Source organism: Oryzias latipes, chromosome 14 (genome assembly GCF_002234675.1).
Source record: "Oryzias latipes chromosome 14, ASM223467v1".
Lineage (NCBI taxonomy): Eukaryota > Metazoa > Chordata > Actinopteri > Beloniformes > Adrianichthyidae > Oryzias > Oryzias latipes.
In genome coordinates this window covers 10108393-10127707 of record NC_019872.2, presented here as the reverse complement: position 1 = coordinate 10127707, position 19315 = coordinate 10108393, and the positions used below count along the sequence as shown (strand labels likewise).

General features: G+C 41.3%; 1 protein-coding gene and 1 long non-coding RNA gene across 15 annotated transcripts in view; one reads left to right on the top strand and one right to left on the bottom strand.

Moving 5' to 3' along the window:
* The window catches only part of LOC101169132 (neurobeachin), a 101081-nt gene that overhangs the window by 11029 nt on the left and 70737 nt on the right, over nt 1–19315 (bottom strand). For 3 of the 14 annotated variants that reach the window (XM_011483293.3, XM_011483297.2, XM_011483298.3), the window contains exons 22-40: nt 17993–18679; nt 17452–17901; nt 17138–17355; nt 16897–17050; nt 16469–16492; nt 15306–15486; nt 13537–13664; nt 13359–13427; nt 13086–13254; nt 12399–12781; nt 9425–9561; nt 7436–7590; nt 6744–6870; nt 5376–5495; nt 4155–4288; nt 3552–3613; nt 1268–1332; nt 921–1029; nt 413–579 (exon numbers count right to left, since the gene is read on the bottom strand). In XM_011483293.3, the coding sequence (XP_011481595.1) occupies nt 413–579; nt 921–1029; nt 1268–1332; nt 3552–3613; nt 4155–4288; nt 5376–5495; nt 6744–6870; nt 7436–7590; nt 9425–9561; nt 12399–12781; nt 13086–13254; nt 13359–13427; nt 13537–13664; nt 15306–15486; nt 16469–16492; nt 16897–17050; nt 17138–17355; nt 17452–17901; nt 17993–18679 (3539 nt within the window). The remainder of the gene's footprint in view (nt 1–412; nt 580–920; nt 1030–1267; nt 1333–3551; nt 3614–4154; nt 4289–5375; nt 5496–6743; nt 6871–7435; nt 7591–9424; nt 9562–12398; nt 12782–13085; nt 13255–13358; nt 13428–13536; nt 13665–15305; nt 15487–16468; nt 16493–16896; nt 17051–17137; nt 17356–17451; nt 17902–17992; nt 18680–19315) is intronic. The other 11 variants (XM_023962858.1, XM_023962859.1, XM_011483303.2 and 8 more) reach the window with 7 other exon arrangements.
* Nucleotides 2365–12789, top strand: LOC110016370. Its single transcript, XR_002291652.2, has 3 exons — nt 2365–2610; nt 9410–9597; nt 12627–12789. It is a non-coding gene; the product is annotated as an uncharacterized LOC110016370 (long non-coding RNA).

Genomic DNA, 19315 nt, shown 5'->3' with positions numbered 1-19315 from the left:
CACGTCGCTATGCAAGTTTCTATGAACTTATCTACGTACAAAACGTGCATTCACTGAACGCATATTGAAATCTGAACCAGGTCAAACTTTGACATGTTTAGCGTTTTTTGAACGTGCGTCACATGCCCAATGAGAACAAAGCATCAAAGTCGGAAAGGAGAGCAGCAGCAGCTCCCAGGAGACAGTTAAGTGATTTATTTTGAAGGGTTCAGACATTTTCTGAAGTAAGTAAAATAAATCTGTTGTTGGTTTGCTGGATCAATGGTTCTTTGGCTATCAAAAGACATAAAATAGTCCTCCTGATGTATACACCAAGAAGCTCCGCCCTTTGTCTCCCATCAAGGACATCCTGTGTGAAGTGAGAGCTCCCAGCAGAGAACTGGATACACAGAGCCTCCTCTCCTCCGCTCACCTCTGTGACATTGTCCCCCACGCTCCGTGCTTATTGGTCAAGATGTTGAGGATCTTCTGTTTCAGCTGGTTGGCAGTCACATGATCTCGGTGCTTCGCCGCACTGATGAGGTGATCGCACATTTTCTCCTCCTCCCGCCTGTCTGCAGCGTACTGAGCGCAGTTAGACTGAGGAATGGAAGGTGAGAAAGATCCATTTTAGGATTTCTGCATTGAAGTTTCCCGTCAACACATTTAAACCAAATGTAAAGGTACTGGATTAATTTGATGAAACTTGATACATTGCTCCTTTTAGCTCTACATAGCAGCTAAATGCAGAAAATACAATAACATTTTACATCAGTTTTAGACCCATAATTTCCCTTTCTTTCATTCCATCCCCTCAAGAAAACCCTGAAACACTTTTTGACAAAACAGAACAGAGAATTCTTCCTGTTTGTCAAAAGTTACCATATTTCAAAGCATTGGGTGACTATAATAATAGATTCCCCAGCAGCTCATGTGTTTACCTCAAATTCGGCGTGTTTGTGCACATCCTCAGCTCTCTGTCTGTTCAGAATGAACTCAGCTTCGTTGGCCACACGCACGATGTGATCCTTCATGGCGTGGCAAAGGAGTCTGGGAAAGAGGCAGGTGGATGAAGTCAGGCTGTGATTTCAGTTGGCAGAAGTGTGCTACTCCTTTGTGAATTTGTTTTCTAGTTGCAGCTTTTTCTCAGGTATCAAAGGTTAACTGCTATTGAACAACCAGATAACTCCCCTCTGAACATGCACAGAAACTGGTGCTTCACCTGGCAGGACTCTCCTGACAAAAGAAACTGGATAAAGATGATTTTTAATGCACAAAGACTCATTACCTTCCTTCATTAATGAGTTCGATGAAAGCTAGTCCAGCATTCTTCTGAATGGAGTTCTGCCACTCCTAAAAAAAAGAAGAAATAAATATTTAACCAGTGCTAAGACAAAATAACTTAGTTAGCTTAGCTCACAAATTAGCAAGAAGACCCAATCCCATGTGAATTGTTCTTGTTCGTGTTCTTGAGGCATTTTTCTGATGATGGACGACATATAATAAGAAAATGAAGCTTTAAATTGCGTTTCTGAGTATTTCTTTATTTAAATCGTTGTGAATCAGGAGCAGACGAAAACATTTTGTGTTTTTGTAATGTCGAAAATATGCTGGGCGGGTCACAAGCTCCCTGCTCCGCTTCATTCTGATGCATCTACTTTTAGACGACTAGATCCAGGTACGCTGATCTGGCATCTGAATCAAAACTGTCGACTGGATGGCTCCAAAATTGGACGCCATTTTTGTTGCATCAATAATGTTCGGTTGAGGGAAGGAAGGGCTGCAAGCTAGCAGGAAAGTGTGTAAACAGAGAGCTCTCAGCAACAGGGACAGAAAGGGGAGGGCGGGGTCGCTCTCACCAACAGTCCCACCCACAACTCAGACGGGAATTTCTAATAAAACTCCAGCCGCTCTGGAGAAACTATGTCCTAGAAAGCAACACAAATTTTTGATTTGGGCTAAAAATGACATAATCACAATTAAAAGACCACAGGTAACCCTTTGAAAATACATCAAAAGATGATTGGAGTGGGTCTTTAACACAAAACATCAAAAACAGGCAAATTCAGACACTCTGATTTAGAATTCAGAGACTCAAATAAGATGAAACTCTCACTGAATTGCAAAGCGTGCATAACCTTTGCTGTGTAGACTAGAGTGAAGACTTCTAAGCTGGATAAGAGTGTTGCTGAAAGCTCCCAAACCATCAGAGCTCCATTAGCTCCACTGGCTCTTAAAGCCATCTCCTGTTACACCCCCACTATCCAGAGCATCGATTTCTGGGCTCGGGTTCGCTCTCCCGGGCCTCTAATGGCAGACAAAACCGGAGCCAGAAGAAATACTATACATGCTGACGAGTAGCCACCCAGAAGACAAAAAAGAAAAAAGGGAGTGGTGAGAGGAAAGGGGCTCAGAACGACGAATCGCAGGAGATGAAAGCAGCTCCTGGTGAAACACGGGATGAAAGTTGCCAGAAAGGAGAAGTGAGTGTGATGAAGAGGAGGAGAGGAAAGGGGAAGAACTTCAGGGCGACTTGAAGGACGCGTGAGCCAGAATCCCACAAAATAAAAGAGAGGAGATGGGAAAGATTTCTTCACTTGAAAGGAAACAGCTCAACGCAGATGTATAACGGTGAGTGCTACTCATGAACGATAAATACAGAAACTTTGAATGCCAAAAAAAAAAATCTGCTATTACAAAGTTACCCACGATCGGTGAAATCTGTGTTTTGGGATTCTAGATGTTTCAAGGCTGTGAAATACCTCACTACACATTTTCCTCACTTTTCTCCCTTGTTTAGACTCTCAAAATTCAAACCTTCATGGAAAAGAAAACGTGCAGATTTGCCTTTTGTGAGAAGACTCACAGAAGGTGAACCACGATGTAGTGATTGAACACTGTAAACACTATTTATGATGAGCATCTGTGTTTGGACGTCGTTTTTTTTTCTTTGGAACTTAAAAAAAAAAAAACAATGATGCTACGTTCACACTGGGCTCAGAAATGCGCGTTCAAGCGACTACTTTCAGTTAAAAGTCTATGTTAATGCATGTATATGCGTGTTTTGGGCTTCCACATTAAAAACTGTTATGTTCACGCATCACTACGCACATTTTTAAATCAGTTTTCAAGCTCTATGTACAAAACAAAGAAAACTGAGCGAAAGGAAAACTAGCTAAACTACTATGACCAATCAGGAACTCTGTGTTGGTAGTGACATAAAGTTAGTGAGCTTTTCTCAAAAAAGAAGTTCCAACCAGTTTAAAATCAACCATGGAAAAGAAATTAATAGTTGCAGTTTGTGCCCAGTTGGAATTACACCAACTGGGCACAAAGACACAAAGTCTTTCATACATTGGAATAGAGCTTTGAAAGAAAAGAGAAAGGAAAGAAAAGAAAGAAAAAGAAAAGGCCTGGAGCAAAATTCAAGAGATTTACATGTAGATTTATGTAGTAGCGATAGTGCAAACACTGTATGCTGAAAAGCGTGTTCAACCCGCGTTCAGTGCGTTTTTGAACGCGCCACACATGCCCAGTATGAATGTAGCATAAGAGAAGAACAAGGTACCAACCTGAGAACAGAGCAGCATGACGAGCTCCACCACAGACGTGCTGGACTTCATGCACACCAGACCTGCAGCACAAACAGAAAACGACGTCAGAAGCCTCCATTTCTATCTTTAGTGCAAAAATCTTAACAGCAAAATATAGGAAACTATCATAAGCTCTATCACTCAGCTCTTCCTTCTCGCTGCATCGTAGTAAAGTTTACCAAAAAAGCATGCAACAGGAAAGACAAGAACAAACAGTGGAGAGTCAGGAGGGCGAGCAGTGAGGTGAGAAACAGGAGGAGTCAACACTGAGACGGTGGAATCACAAAAAGAACGAGACACCGGGGAGCAGGTGAGCAGAGGAGGAAACTGGGACCCATTTCGAGTTCCCTCTGATGGTGATCTGGTCTAAAACGATCATCTAGCTGACTTGAAACCAAACAGGGACCCACCCATGCCTGAGAATGACTAAAGCAGCCCCATCTAAGACTCACACAGCAACACATCCGCTTGACTTACTTCTTACCCAGTCGCTCTCGCACGCATCCGTCAGGACGGACAACGAATGGGGGGAGACTCCACAGAGAGACGCCATTGAGAGAAAAAAGGAGCCGTGTACAGCACCTGTACCTTCTATGAGCAGCTCCTGCCCATGGCTCCCCAGCAGCGTCCGGGACAGGAAGGGAGCGAAGTCCACAAAGATCTCCCTCAGCAGGGGGGCCACCTTCTCCAAAGCCCGCTCCAGCTTTGTGGTGATACTGTAACAGAAAAACAAAAGATGAAAGGATAAAAGTTAAAATGAAGAAATGCACACAGAAGGTTTGAACTTAGTGGGTTTCAAGGAGGAGAACATGCATGAGGTGAAGTGGAGAACAGGGAGGGACAGAGGAGCGCGAGAAAGCAGCTGGACGGAACTAAAACCCATGAAACGTAATGGCAAGAGAAGACAAAAAAAAGAAAAGAAAAAGAAAATGACAGACTCAAACACAATGTGCTCATCATGACAGTTTTATGTTAGGTTAGTGTCGGCAAGAAACAGCGGATGGTCCTTTAGCATAAAACCCTAACATAATAGCATTGGGCTGCAGGAAGAGCATAAAAATGAAAAATATTCGGCCCTGAACTGCACTCAGTTGATGTAAATGTTCATATAGCTTCCATAAAGTGTGAGTGAAACTTAAGTGATTGATTTAAAAAGCTCAAAAATATAAGCTGATGTTAATTTTTTTGTTTGGATTTTTTAAAACAGTATAAAAGTGACTGTAGAATAATAATTTTCTTTTCCAATTAGATAAAAAAAAAGCAAAAGTAAGAATATTTTTGGCATTTTACTGCACAAATTACAGAAATAAGAAAGTGGCGGAAGTTTCAAATCATGAACATTTTCTCAGAACTAAGATTTTTCTGAACTATTTGAGGTGAAATATGGAAAAAAAAATATTATTTTAATCAAATTTTCTTCTTTAAATAGAAATCCGTGCTTTTATTTTATAAGAAATCTCATTTTACAGTCAGAAAGTTTTGAATCTGAGAAATGTTTGTCAAAAAGTCAGATTTCCTTAATAGTTTTCCGTAGAGTGACGTTTTTAGAAAATGTCAATGCAAAAGCAAATCTTTATTTCGGGTTAGTATGAGAAAGCAGGAAGTTTTTCAACGACTGCAGAATAAAAAAAATGTGAGAGGTGGCCCAAACGAAGATGATAACAGTTATTTTGCTGAAGCTGAGATGTACATCCTTCCTTGCATGGCATTCTGGGAACACTTAGAAGGATAGTCATAGCAGAGAGTGTGCGCTGGAGGTGGGACAGAGGGAGGGGCATGGGAACAGGACGAGTATCTCCTTGCCTAAAACACTGTCCTGCATCTCGGGGGGCTGCCTGGAAGCCTGCCAGAGAGCTAAAAGACTTGAGCTCAGGGGGCGTCTGACCGCTGCGCAGCGCGCACTGCGCCACCTCACAATAGGCACTGCAATACAAACCACACACACACATAAAGAACACACATACAGACATGTAGACTGATTAAAGAACACACGCACGCATTTCCACCCGCCCGCCTGCTCTGGTGCTTTCTCCTTTATCTGCTAACATTCACAGAGACGTTATGGTACAAATCATTTCTTTGTTGGGAGATAATTGGTGAGGGTTAGCACAAGTTTCACACAACTCATCATCTTATGCTCTATTGGTGAAGCCTAAACAGCGTGAAAACTAAAATAAAAGACAGACTCATGTTAATGACAGTTTCATTTGCACATTTTATGACCCCATGAGCTAAATGAGAAAGTACCAGCGCTTTGGCCCCTTTGTGCAGATTTAATGAGGAGCATCGAGCAGAGAGTCAGTGGCAAGTGTCTGCGACGGCTGAACGCGACCAAAAACTTAGAGGTCTTTTCATCGGCCGCTCAAGTTACAGTTTAGGTTTCAGCTTTTCATGCACAGTCAGTCAGTTTAGGTGCAAAAAGAACTTAAAATATAAAAGACAAAGGGTTTGTGTTTTTAATTGGCTTTGATTTTTGTTTTCATCTTTAACCCTTTAAGTGCCTGCTCAATGAAACAGTAGGGCCCATTTAGAAAACATTTTATAAAAATCACTAATTGTGTGTTTCCCTCCACCAAGGCAATACACAGCAGAAAAAAACATTTCTTTTTCTTGATTTAGTCTTAGTTGGGTATTGAAAGGGTTAAAGGATGAAAGTCAATCATTGTAATCAGATGAGAGGTTTTGGAGTATTTTGCTATCATGTGCTAATAAACCACTTGACTGTTGGTTGTCCTGTTCAAAATAATAAATGTAAGGTAGAAAGTTATAATTATGACAAAGTTCTGCTTTGAAATGGTGCCTCCTATAAAAGCTTTAAGAGGTAATTACACAAAATAGAAGTCTAAATTTTAGGCGAAATTACATTCTTTCATTAAACCTGTACCGATTCCTAAATTGTGATTCAAATCTTTTTTTTCAATCAATATAACCTTATTTTTAAAAGTCCATTAAACTTTTTCAACCAAACGTCAGATTTTCTGACGTTCGAAAAACTGACTTTTGTTTTGAAAGGATGACAGGAAGGGAATGACATGGAGAAGAAAATGAGGACACGTAAAACCAGACGAGTCAACATGAGAACCAAAAGCAAAAAATTAAAAAAGGAAATAAAAAAAAGAGTGGAAGGAAGTTGAGTGATTCACGGTTCTTGAAGGTGGTGAGAAGACTCACCTCATGTTCTCCATGGTGTCTTCTGGCATGGGCGCCACTGTTTGCACGGCTGGTAAATTCTTACTTGTCGCACCGTTGACAAACGACGAAGAGGAGGACGAGGAAGAGGAGGCGGAGTCAGTCGCACCTGGACCAGGCAAACAGTGAAAATGGAAACAAATGAAAAAAACGATGGCCAGCAGGAATTCTGAACCAGGAATCAAGAAGGACCAACATAAGCTTGTAGGATAACGATACAGAAAACAATAACAGTGCTGATCAACTGCAAACAAACTTCAATGTAGACGCTGTTTTCCTGGACAACTGTTGCTTATGCGCAGCTAATGGCCTGTAAAATAGGTTTGTAATCGATACACAGAATCCCTTCCAGGGAGCAAACCACTTCCTTGTCCATTATGCATGAAACCGGGAGCAAATCCGTCAGAGCCTTCAATGCAAATGCTTTGTGTGGAAGTCAAACAGAGGAGAGTGACGCCAGGGTCACCTGAGTGTCAGCAGATGCACAACTGAATGTTCATCTTGAGATTTTTCATTTATTAAACGTATTTTTCTTATTCATTTTATGCTTTTTTTCTATACACCCAAAGTAAATTTCATCAGAAAAGTGGCATTATTTATAGGTTGACTGAACAAATGCACAAAGGTGCATGAATTCAAACATTTAGCAAACACTGAATGAAACCGTGGCCCACCTGTGGTGTTGATCATGCTCTTGGGTGTCGCTGTGGCAGCAGCGAAAATGTTGGGCGTGCTGCCGGCAGAGGCCGCCCCGCTGGTGGTGGGCGTACCCACCGTGTTGACGGACAGGCTGCCAGGAGGAGGCTTTTTCACCGGAACCACAACGCTCCTGGAAAAGATGCAATGCAAAAGTTGTTAGGCCTTGGTAACATGCATCTGTTACTGAGTTCGACCAGTACAGGTGCTGCCAGTTTTTGGGTTGTTTGGGCCCATGGAGGGTTGTAGACAGGAGCAGCCGAATCGTATGGGGAGCACAGGTGTGTCTTGTAGTTCTCGTGAGGCTCATGTGGCCACTTTAAGGGACGTCATGGAAATGGAACGTACCATTGCTGTATTAAGCGTATTGTGAAGTATTTGTAAAGATAACGTAAGCTACATGAACTTATGACGTACAAGTGATGCTGTGGTACGGTGCACAAGTACGTGTGCCCGTGTGCATGAACATTTTCCCTCTACAGGCTCACCCTGCAGTCTACAATCCTAAAATGTTCTCGGGCCTATACATGTAAGGGCATTTGTGAGACTGCTGGGAGGCTACCGCGTCCCCCCGTGTTAGCAGATGCTTGGAAAACGTTTCTGTATTGGACCACAGAGATGTGCACAGCAGCTGGCAGACACATGTAATGAACTGCAAATGCTTCTTATTGCTTTTTAAACAACAGCCAGGCTGGCAAAGAAGCAAGTGCTGTTGCTGTTAGACAAAGCTAAGAAAAGAAAAAAATCATAAAAATTACTTGAAAACCTTTAAAAATTAAATAGTATAAAAATAAAATATGTAAGTATGTAGTGAGAACAGAATTAGTGATGCTGGGTTGGATTTTTCTAGGAGCAGAGAACTTGTAAATGAAGTAAGCCAGCAAGTCAGACCTTTGGAGACAGCTTTGATACACGATGTGGACATGTCGTGGATGGACATGGTTCCAGAAACAACTATGATCAATTATGCAGAGTCTTCTCAATCAATAACTTAGCTGCCTTGGTCTGTGACAGTGTGGGATCAAAGAGACTAAGTGATGCACAGCAGATTCAAGCACGTCATCACATATTGGATTTGAACAAAAGGGACTTTGAGAAAAATCGAGAAGACGCATCTGCAACTGAATAAATTAAAAAAGAACACAGTTCTGCTTAAGTCATAAAAATTCCACTGGTGTGCAGTAAAGGACACTTTGAAGTTTCAGTTCACATCTCATTTTTATATTAGAAACATGACAGCTGTATTGTGTTATCTCTATACAAACTACTAGAATTACACTTATATTGACATTCGTATCATATCTGATCCATGCATTTCTGGGACACCCAAATCATTAGCATGATCCATCTTTCCTTAAAGACCCATTATATCCAACTTGAACCTGGTCCATGTTTTTTTAATGCATTGTCCTTCCAGTAGAGGCAGTAGGGCTTATCCTGCTCATTTCAATATGGCTGCCTCTGTGAAATCTCAAAAACACTTTGGGCGGAAAAATGTTTAGCTAGGTTTGTAAACCCTTATGGTGAGAATAACTCATCTATTGTTTTTCATTTTTAAAGGAATACGTTCTGTATTGAAAAAAATGTTGATAATGAATTATTTATAATACGGTTACATCCTGTGAGAAATGTGTGGATCAGATTTGAGACAGTGCGGGTAAATAATGTGTATTTTTTCCCTAAACACTAATGTCAATATTTTTGCATCCTAAAGTAATATTATTGTGAGCAAAAGCACACTAAATCACCCAACATATAAATCTACATCATAGAAATTTGCAATGACTTCTGTGGATTTAAAAAAACATCTTAATTTAGAAAAAAGTTGACTTTTCCATCAATTCTTTGATGTAGTGGGATTACATGTTTGTGTGTTTACTAAAGTTAGCTGCATAAGGGTTTTACCTGCTGCTTGTGAGAGTTGGTGTCTGGCTGTTTCATGCACCTTTTAGGTAAAGATGACTGACCTGTCGAAGGAGTGAAACTGCATCGGTAACATGGGATGCGTCTTCAGAGCGGGGTCCGGGTGGTAGGGGGTCGGTCCGGACTCCTGTCCCAGCTCTGCACCGTCGATGGGAGCCGCCACCAAGCTCTTTAAAATCTCCTGCAATCCAGGAAAAAAAGAAAACCAACAAATGTGGTGACTTGACTTGTTTTTGTTCATATGGGCAACAAAGCAGTTTAATTACCTTAACTGTACAACTACGGGTTAGAAAAAATAGATGACACCATTTACTTAATCACTGAAAAACATCCATTAATAACAAATGAGAAAAATCCCAGCTGAACATTACTGACTTTAATAATCTACCTTAAAAAATATTATATAAGGCACAATTTACTGAAAAAACATGCTTCCAAAAAAAAAAAAAGTCATAAAACCCATCTAACGGTGGTAATTTGTCACAGTATGAAAAAAGGGGAAAATGTTGCCAGGCAGCCGGTTCCAAACTTTGGAGCAAGCTCTAAAACATAAAGGGAAACAGGCGGACTGAGGCTCAGAAATATCACTGTGTCTTCATAAGAAAAGAAAGCAGATCGTGTTTGTGAGCGGAACTGCAAGAAATCAGCCGATAAAACTGAGAAATATACAGAAAACAGACCAAAGTAAGGTGAGCAAAATGAAATATCACTGTGTAAAAAGATTTAAAAAAAAATATTCAGACGTAACTCACAAGTTCTTACTGGGCAAAAATTATATGTAGCTTCAATTCAATTCAATTCAATTTTATTTGTATAGCCCAAATTCACAACAACAGTCGTCTCGATGGGCTTCGTATCGGTAATTGAAAAAGTTAAATATAAAATCAGAAGGATCATGAATACATAGAATTCAATAGGAAAATATTAAATTGAACTAACAAACTGACTAAACTAAACTGGACATCCCTGCCCTTAGACCCCCCTTAGCTTTATGTCCAAACAAAGGTCTAGAAAACATTACATTTTAGAAGTTTATAATAGCCTCTAAGCTTTCTGAGCTGTTTCTTAATATAAAGTTTAAGGCTTTAACTGATGTGTTTAACCTTAATTTCTTGGAAAGAACTATTTGTTTTAAGACATTTTTGTGATTGATGGATGACCCATGTGCAGGAGAAATGGAATCAGCTGACAGAAACTTGAGCAATTTAATGAATAAATGAAACGATGACTGTAAAACCAAAGTACGTGACTCAAACACTAAAATTAAATATGATAAAACATTAAGATAATGGACGTGAAGCTTGGCAAAATTGAAACATAATCAGGAATATAGAAAGGCTAAGAGGTAATCTAACCACTTGCAACATGAAACTGTGCAGGACTGGTTAAACAACCTCATTAGAATTTAGATTAAAATAAAAAAAAACATACGTAAAACAAACTAAAATAATAAAAAAATAATAAAAAAAATCTACAAAAATGAAACAAATCTTATTACACTAACCCCCATTAAAAGGGAACGCTCCTAGATGACCCCAAAACTAATCAAGTCCCTGCTATTTGAAAAAACTGAAACCAGTTGTTTTTCCTACCAAAATGCTTTCATCATAAAAACAATGTACAACTACATATTTAATAGAAATTTAGATGATAATTTTGAAATTAATGGCAAAAAGAAGAAAAACAATTTTTATGTTTGCAGAAAATTTAGTAGCCTTCTTTGGCACTGAAGAATGTTCAACTTACATTATAAAGTTTTTAAATGTAAAGTGGTCGTTTTATTTTTACTACTTTTAAAATTTCACTGAAATCTTTATTACTGTATATCTTCCAATAGACGCCGGCTCTAAGAGGTGTTCGGTACTTCAGTCACCGGGCTCTAATAGTGGCCGGCCTCCTTTAAGACCCCTCCCCCAAATCCCCCCCGCTTCATGCACAGTCGTGCAGACAGTGGGTGTCTGTGGTATTTGTAATGTTAGTCTGTGTAGCGATGGTTAAGAAAAGCTCATTGGATTTATACATTTTGTGTGGTGGCATTTGCCAAAGAACATTCTGCTGAGAAATCTGCACGACATTTTGGGGTGCATTCTAAACGTTTCCAAAGTTGGCGTTAGCAGATGGGTGATATTGAGAAGACGCCTGCAGAAAAAGGAGCAAACTATTTCCTAGTGGAGATGCAAAGAAAGCGAGCTACGAATTATGAAAACGAAGAGGATTTTTGATACGGAGGTTGATGATGAGAGTATAGAAATGTTCGTAGGCAGGGCTAATCAGAATTTAATACAATGTTCTCATCATTTCAATAAATCCTGCTGCTGGTGTCGGCTTTTGTTGACCGAATTTCACCGCAAAATCAACCCATTAGTCATAATGAACAAGTTTGCCATCACCATTTTGTCTGTGATGGAATAAACATCGGTCTCCAATAGACGCCTGTCTCTACTTTTGGAAGACAAATGGTACCTTTCTTTTTTCAAATGATTGCTTTTGCCCCTTAATAATAAACTTCCTTAATAATTTACTCTTAGACATTACCAAGCATTAGTAATGTGTAAATAAGCCCTTATAGGACATTTAAAGGACAATCATTAACATTCGTAGATGTCTCACAAATGTCTTATAAATGTCAACATGGTGCATATTAAGACATTTCTCAGTAGATGTATAAGCCTTTTGACCAGTGAACACATTGGTCAAAAGGTAATGTATAGGGCATCTACAAATGCTAATTAAGCTCTCATAAAGGCTTTACAGATGCTAATAAATAGAAGCATAGTCATACATATGAGACATTAAACATTAATGCTACTGAATGACTTGTAAACATGCTATGATGGCTATATACACATTAGTAATGCTTGTTACTGTCTTATAGATAGATTATTAAGGAATCGTATTATAAAACATTACTAAAAAACAGATCAGATTGTTTTAGGAAAGAAAAGTATGGGTACACATTGATTGAAGCATTTTACTTTAGAATAAATGCAGCCAGGATTAACCTGTACTGTCACCCACCTTAACATTGATGCCCTTGTTTGTCTGACTGATGCTGGAGATGGACGAAGGCGGAGCTTGGCTGGAGTTGGGGGTGGAGCTGGGGTTGTGAGGCGAATCCAGAAGGCTCTCCTGTGACCTTCGAACGTCGGACAGACTGCACAGCAGATCTGCGCCTCCTCCCCCACTGCCTCCCCCGCCCCCTCCAATGTCTCTGTCTCGGTCTCTGTCTGTCTCTCTCCCAACCAGGCCCAGACCCAGACCCAGGCCCATCTCCGAGCCGTTCAGGGATCCGGCCACGTGGCCTTCCTCCCCGATGCCTGAGTCTGTGTGGGGGAGGCCACCTCGAGGAGAGTCATCCACTGGAGTGGGGGTCTGTTTATCCCGGTCAGAGAAGGGGTGTTCTGAAAGGAATTTAAAAAAAATAAAGACTTAAATACAATTCTTTTGAAAATATAAGTGCAGAGGTATAATAAGCATTTAATATTTATGTATAGTCGGGAAAATTCTGCATTGTAAAATGTCTTTTGTCTACTTTATTGTGTCACCCTCCTTTGTTTCATCTTTAGAAAATGCTTTTCTGTACTTAGCTCACACAGAGTGTGTAGTTACAGCCACAACAACAAATGCAGATGAGTCACTGCTGAGTAACTGGAAGTAACCTTCTCAAACAGAGAGTGCTGCAGCAAAAAGGGAAACAAGAATCACCTGTACTGGTGGGTGAGTTGATCTCGTGGCGAATGCTTCGCCCTGATAGGCTGGTGGACCTGCCGATCTCCCGCTGTGGTTCCAATATGTCCCGGTACTTTGACACCATGAGAACTGATATAAAGTAAACCACTGCCAGAGCCAGAAACTGGGCCTGCTTGCTGTCGTCCTGCAGACGTTTGACAAGTACACAAAAATGCTCATTAAACACAGATTGTTTTATGATATTCCTCTTTCAAACTAATATAGAATACAGTAAAAGCACCCTCTTACCACATCTCTGAAAACCACAGCTCGCAGACGATTGATGTCTACATCCTGCAGGAGTCTGTCTGGATCCTGCTGAGTGTAGAATATAGAATCCCAAATGTAGCGTGTCATACATAAATGCATGTTTGTGTCGCATCTTGAGTGTAGCAGGATGTGCTCTGGATTTGTATGTGTGTGCTACCTTGCTGGCTGTGGAGGCACTGTGAAGGAGGCTGTCCTGCGACTTGCTGCTGGTTAAGGAGGACTTGCAGCTGCGGTCCCTCTGCCTCTGCCTGCACTCCAAGCAGTTCCTAACGGCCACGCAGCATACTGATGGCACAGAGAGAAAGAGATGAAACAGGTAAGAGTCCATTACGGCCAGGGCTTTTACATTCCCATGTTTCTTAATGGTCTTTCTGATGTACCGTAGAAAATCAAGAAACTATTATATTTCAGAGCATAAAATTGAAAGGCAACAGTGGGATGCACCTTCATAAAATTTGTTTAGGGCAATTGTTGATCTAAATATTGTAAGATAAACTTACATTTAAACAGGAAGCACAATTTAATATAAAATATCAAGTGAAAAATGTACTTTTAATTTATTTTCTCACCAGCTAAGAATCACAAAGAATCCAATCGGTTAGTCACTGGCACTTTCTACGTTTTTATTGAAAACATATAAAGGCATTTAAAATAATACTATGGTTTTGATTCAAACTGTTTAATTACATCTTAGTATTCTTTTAAAGTCCCACTCTGAAGAAAATTGTGTTTTTGCTGTTTTTAACATGTTCTTTTGGCCTTGTTCTGATGATGGAGGACATATATTAGAAATAATTAAGCACAAAATTACATTTATGAGTATTTCTTTATTCAAATTATTGTAAAGCTAGAGCAAACAAAAACATTTTGTTTAAAAAATAGCACAATTGTGTCGTAGGAAATACTTTGGGCGAGGCCTCAAGCTCCCTGCTCTGCTCCATTCTGGTGCATCAACTTGTTGACAATTAGATCCTTGTACATTTTATTCGTTTTAGCTGGCATCTGGCTCAAAACGTTATGGCTGGATCGCTCCGATATTGCTCACCATTTATGTTACAAAGGCAATGTTAGATTGGGGGTGTGAGGGGCTGTAAGTTATCTGGAGAAACAGAAATCTCTCAGCATTGGGGATGGGAAGAAAGAGGGGTTGGGGTTGCTCATATTCAAGAGGTAAATATTTAATGAACAACTGCCGTCCTGAAGAAACTATGTCTTAGAAAAATGCTGTTCTTTTTTAAAGTTTGGCTAAAGACAGCATATTTATAATTAAAACACCACCGGGAATGCTTTTACAATTTAGCAAAAGATGATCTGAGTGGGTCTTTAAAAGCACAAAATGAACAAAAATTAATATGAGTGTTATTTTAGGTTAATATCAGGCAACAAAGCCACTGGACAATTATAATCTTAAAAGGGAAACTAATGAAAATGAGTATCTTAAAAATAAATTAAACTCTTATAATTTATAAAAACTTAGAGGCTTCATCACAAAGCGGCTCAGAACATAGAAGTAGCTCTGAAATAAAAGCCATTCGTTAAATGTCTCAACATTTTGGTTTGTCTGCGCTGTGAGAGAACTCCGGGGTCAAACTCTAGGTCAAGTGTGTAACTCTGGCTCCATCTATGCCATGAAACAGATCCAACAGTGTTTCTGAGGGTCACACGGATGCAAACAATGACTCCTCGTCTGCCTGGAGCCGGAGCCAAAGAGATAAGAGGAGCTCTTCTTCTCCCGTGCTGTGACTAAGAAACGCGAAGAGTCGAGATGACACAGATTGTATTTTTAACTCTAGAGCTTATATCAGTTAACACTTCCTCCCTCGTTGTTGCTGATTTAAGCTGTCTGAAGCAGTTTTCTCTCAGAATATGGTGAGTCTGTCAAACCCAATCCTTGGGTGGTCTGCTAAACCGGAAGAGCGCACACACCAAGGCGAAGGCACTGCCTCATCAGCCCTCCTGAAGACATGTTCTTCTCCGCTTCGATCTCGCTGAAGTTAAGGGAGCTGGCAAACACCAGGACGTCTACCATGGCCATGAGGCGAGACAGGAAAGTGACCGCTGTCTCAGAGGACATGCCCTGTGTGGCCTCAATGTTCTCCAACTCCGTCTGGGAACAGGAGAGAATATGTACATGTCTGACAGTTAAACAGTGCCAAAAAACAAATAGAAAACAACACAGTGGGCGTTTTCTAGCTTGAGCGGACCCAATCCTGGTTGTGTCAGAATACCAAGAAGAAAAAAAAGGAGAAGTTGAACCTTTAGCTTCATGCTAGAGCAACAATCTAATTTAGAGATTGAAATCTGGTGTCAGGAGGTGGTCTGCTGAACACAGAGGAGATGCAGCCTGATGACACACAGGTCATGGTAGCAGTGAGGAGTGTGATGGTAGCAGTGGTAGTGAACAGAATGGGGGGAATATCCCACATTTTGTGACAATAATTCCATTCCTACTCAACCACATAAATTTCTACGATAAATATCAAAAATCAAAATCAATCAAAAAGTAGAGTTGAGGTGGAATATAACGTCTGTGTGGCGTTCAGGGTCATGGGGAAGTTCTGGGAGTGTCGGAGCGAGTGAGCACAGATGGGAACAACAGACAGGTGAGGACAGGAGGGCTCAGGTTGGTGCTCTCGGTTCTTCTGATGAAGGTCTCTGTACGCACCTCTCCCCCTGCGCTTCCTCCCCCAGGAACAGGGGTCACCTCCTCTCCCTTCGAACCCCTCTGGGGTCCGGCTCCTCCTGCCTTCTTTAGTGTTCATACAAAGGGGATATTCTTAGCAGATTCTTTTTTTGTTAAATTTCTTATTTTTAATTGGACCTAATTTTAGGAAAATCCTTTCCCTCATTTTCTTTTTCCCCCAAACATTAGGCTATGTTTTGATTTATTTTGAAGCAAGTACAACCACAAAATAGATGTTTAAAGTTGTATTTGGTTAGGCAGCGGGGGCACTCAACTAATTGAAATATAATGGATGTTAGGCAGGCAAGGGTTAGTGTTAGTTACAATGATCGAAAATAAAAGAAACAAGAGAGAAAATAAAGTGTTAGTAGAATAAAAAAGAAGGGGAGAAAAAAATGCAACTTACAGCGTTGGCACTAGTCTTAGAACTCTGCACATGCAGAACGGACAAAAACACAGACGAAACAAGACAAGAAAGAACACAACACATGTAACACAGAGAGAAAAAAGGAGATCCAAATGTAGAGATGGTTAAAATAAATCAAATCAATAAACCGAACAGGTTGTTAATCAAAAGGGTTCAAACAAAGCTTCAGCAAAGAGTACATGTACTTTCTGATGGCAAAATCCAGATGCTGAGGAAAACGGATTTATTTTTATTTTTGCCAAAAAACAAAGAACCTTCACAAATTTAAAAAACAGAAACTTATAAGGATACTTAGATTATTTCAAAGACAACATTGATCTGTAATAAACTGCAGGTATGATGATACAGTATTTAATGAAATTGCAGTTCTTCCGATAACCACTGGGGGGTGGAGTGGAGCCACTTACAGAAGGGGAAGTTGCGGCTGACAGGAGAGGTAGGATGCCTCCACAGGCAATGATGATGTTGTCCACCATCTGAGAAATGAGGTGGATGGTGTTGTGCACGAAGATGATGTTCTCATTGCTGTTCACGAAATCCATCACCGACTTGGTGGAGTGACTGAAAAAAAAACAACAACAAAAAAACGTTAAAAACCAAGGAAGACGACAAATTACTTAGTGAAACCCCTTGGAAGGCTGAACTCGCCTCCTCCACACGTGCACGTCGGTCTCCAGAGCAAACAGCAGGTCAGTCAGCAGCCTCTGGTGCATTGGAGACCACTTGAACTCTGGGATGCGGAACATGGTGGTGCGTGGGCCAGGGCTGAACTGCCGCCGCTGTTCCTCCGTCATTGGCATTCCTCTGAAGCCCAGATCAACACGCAGGTCTCGCTCCAGCTGAGCGGCAGAACGACCATGTAGGGCCTGTAAAGGTGAGGACAATTATATGACTAAATATATGTACATTTATAAATTTCACCAAAGTAAAAGAGCAGAAAAACGTAGCAGACAGAGGGATACCTGAGTGGTTGCTGTTGTTTGAATCTTCTTTATGTCCTTGTCCTTTCCATCATCTGATCTCTCTGTATCAGAGGTGGTGCTGACTGTGTCCCCTCCGGTCTTGAGCCCTGAACACTCTCCCTCCATGGCCGCTGTGCCTTCTCCGTCTGGAAAATCTGATCTAGATGCTGCTTTCATCTGGCTTTGGCTCTCAGCTTCGGCGATTGAACTAATGTCGGCTAGAGGACTCTGGATCTTGAAGGGCCCGTCTTCAGGAAGTTTCCCAGAAGATAGGCTCTGCGTCTGCGTCAAGTCAGAGCCGCAACTAGTCATGTGGGCTAACAGGCTGAGGTCATCGCTGGCGCTGGTGGTGGAGTGAGGGGTTGCTGTGGCTGAGGAGGTTGGCTGGTCTGGACTTGGCAATACAAGGGGGTCTGTGGCTGCAAGAGCTGGAAGTAACTTCTCGTCAACCTGAGGGGTAATGCGAACAACAGCAACATTTGAGATGATAGCAAAACTGGAGGATCAACATCCTACTGGTGGTTGCTCTCAGTCACCCTACCTTACTGAAGAGAAATCCATTGTTGCTTGGAACACTGTCTTTCTCATCAGCTAGTGTGATGAGTGGACCCATGTTCCCATCGTCCTCCAGGCTCACTCCTGGAAGCCCCAGGTTTGTTCCTATTCCAACTCCCGAACCTGACGTGTCGTCTTTGGAGGCCAAACTCCCATTGAGGTTTTGAACCACAGAGCAATAGGCACTGTCCAGGAGGGAGTCTACCTCCACCAGAGGTCCATTTTCCATCCCTACGCCTCCCCCACTGCCTACACCCCCACCAAGTCCCTCTGGAGACAGATCCAGATCATCCAACTTCACCTCAGTAGCCTCTACCTTCTCAGCTTTGATGTCCACCAGAAGGTCATGGACCTCCACTCTGACACCTGGACCGACGCCCTGATCCCCTGGCGACAAAGCCTCTCCGTTGGGCCGCTTCACAGCCCCTTCGGCAAGGAGGTTGCGGGAGTCCCCCACAGCTCCTTCGCTGTACTCAGCCTCACTCTCTGGCGTCTGCGTTTGGGAGTTGTCATCAATTTCCAGGTTGCCATTGACGACGGGGGCAGGCGCAGCCGAAAGGCCAGAGATTGTGGAGACAGAGCCCTTCTTTCCCTTCTTCATATTTTCCTCCTCTTGACGCTGGTACTCTTCGTACATCTTAGCCAAGTACTCCTTGTGAGCTTCATAGGTCACCTGTGTTAGAGGATGGAAAACGGTAGGGAGTGGGGATCACAACTACCAATGTGTGAGGCTTTCCTCATTCATAAATATGTTCCTATAGGTACTATTAAGGAGGGGACTATAGAGTCCATTAGATAGTCATCCATAATAGTACGGCATTATTTAAGATACTGCAGTGAGTGTGAAATTTATCTCAATGATCATTTAAAAGTTGCTAAAAATGATCTATTCTGTGCAGACCAAGAAACTGTTGAAGCCAACTAATATGCTGCTTTAGACCTTAGTTATAACTGCCCTTATGGGTGGATACGGGCTGTCTGCGAAAAATGGGCAAATCTATATGGGACAGGTGGCTTGCATGAAATTTCAAGGTGGTAGACAACTTGGTGAACCTGAAAAGGCAAAATGTTCAAGCAAATTTTTTTCTGTGGGCAACAGGAGGCAAATACTTATGCAACATAGAGAGCTAAGTAAGGGTGAGATACGTGATATGCAGTGCATGCTCCTTGTGCTGTTAGAGTTTAGGAAATTAGGCAACTAGAGAGTAGTTTGTGTCTGCATGCTACGTGTGTCCTCTGGGTATTTATTTATTTATTTATTAAAGTCTCACGAGCATTCACATACAGTACGGTCAGTAAGGAGCCATGG